This window comes from Propithecus coquereli, unplaced genomic scaffold, assembly GCF_000956105.1.
Source record: "Propithecus coquereli isolate 6110/MARCELLA unplaced genomic scaffold, Pcoq_1.0 Scaffold236, whole genome shotgun sequence".
Classification (NCBI taxonomy): domain Eukaryota; kingdom Metazoa; phylum Chordata; class Mammalia; order Primates; family Indriidae; genus Propithecus; species Propithecus coquereli.
The window spans coordinates 3,548,889-3,550,490 of record NW_012147908.1 but is presented as its reverse complement, the minus strand read 5'-3'; the positions used below and the strand labels follow the sequence as shown (position 1 = coordinate 3,550,490).

The 1,602-nt window shown below is 33.9% G+C and overlaps 1 protein-coding gene across 1 annotated transcript in view; it reads left to right on the top strand.

The window, feature by feature from the left end:
* LOC105811548 (protocadherin beta-4-like) overlaps window positions 1-306 on the top strand; it is a 2,439-nt gene extending 2,133 nt beyond the window's left edge. Inside the window, exon 2 of the mRNA XM_012645789.1 lies at window positions 3-306. Within this exon, the coding sequence (XP_012501243.1) occupies window positions 3-306 (304 nt within the window). The remainder of the gene's footprint in view (window positions 1-2) is intronic.
* The last annotated feature ends 1,296 nt before the right edge of the window (window positions 307-1,602 follow it).

The window sequence follows — 1,602 nt, the reverse complement described above, 5'->3', positions numbered from 1 at the left end:
TCGGTGTCCTCGCTCTTCCTCTTCTCGGTGCTGCTGTTCGTGGCGGTGCGGCTGTGCAGGAGGAACAGGGCGGCCTCGGGGGGTCGCTGCTCAATGCCCGAGGGCCATTTTCCGGGCCACCTGGTGGACGTCAGCGGCACGGGGACCCTGTCCCAGAGCTACCAGTATGAGGTGTGTCTGACGGGAGACTCTGGGACTGGTGAGTTTAAATTCCTGAAGCCGATATTCCCCAACCTCTTGGTTCAGGACACTGGGGAAGATGTTAAGGAAAACCCCAAGTACAGAAATAGCTTTGTATTCAATTAAGCATTGTATGTAGTTCAGCTAACCTCTCATTAATTTTGTGAAACTTCCCATTGCAATGGCTTTCTTTTAAGAAATTGTATTGTTATCTAAATATTCATACAACTATTCCAAACTTAGGCATGTCCCCAGTAGCACTGAATTTGTTCCCTCTTATTGGTATTAATTGCACTTAGCATTTTAAATTATACTAGATGTTGAATAGGTATTTTTCTATTTGATCTTCTCTTGGTGATTAATGTTTCCATAGCTATAAATTACTCAATTAGTATAAAAAAGAAATTTTATTTTAATGAATTTCTTAAGTTAATGTGTTCTTAATGAAACGCTTTAAAGCATTTACGAAAGCTTGAATCTCTGTGTATTTGTGGTGCCTGTCTTTACTATATAATTTAATCTTTGCAAGGCTAAACTGTTTGAAATTCTTTATAGTTACTTTGGCCTTTCTGGTTGACTATTACCAGGTTAAGCCCCTTCAATATCCATGAGCATAAAACTCAGCATGCTTGTTTTTCCCAAATTATATACAAACATACACTTCATTAAAATACTAATACACTAAAATTCCAACCCTTTTCCTGTTGTGAGAAGCATATATGCTAGAGATTATTTTATTTGCTTGCTATTTACCTAGCACATTGTGTTTCATAAATACTGATAATTAAAAATTTTTAAACATTCTCATTTATAAATAATAAAGAGAAAAATCTCATATAACTTGCCATACCTTTTGCTAAACTGTTAAATAAATCACTGCTTGATATTATCATTAAAAAAAAAACTTAGAACTGAAATAAGCCTCTGAAAAATTCAGGACTCTCAATAGCATCATAGGTCTCCTTGTACTTCCTTTTGCTTTATAAATAGAAATCCAAGTGTGGTTTAATATGTATATTTCCTTTGGTTTTCCTGCAGCTTCTCCCCATCTTTCTAAAGAGTCAGGAAATTTCTTCTGAATCTTGGCTATTATGTTTAAGTTTGATTATCAGTTGATCTCAAATTTTTTTTACCTTACATTACTTTGCAGATGTGGACAGTCTATACAAAAGAAATAATGATTTCTTTCTGATGTTTAATTATCTTCTGTTTTGTTCTTTAATGTAACCTTCAGTTATTTTGAATTAATTTAATTTTTAAATTATGCCAAAGTTGGATTTTTATGAAACAAGCATTATTTTGTCCCAGAATAGACTGGAACAGTAATGAATTTATGTGAATTATAATTGTTTTATGATGTGTTCAATAAGCCAAGTAAGCTAGTTAAAGTTATATGGATGTAACTATAAGACAATTTGATTT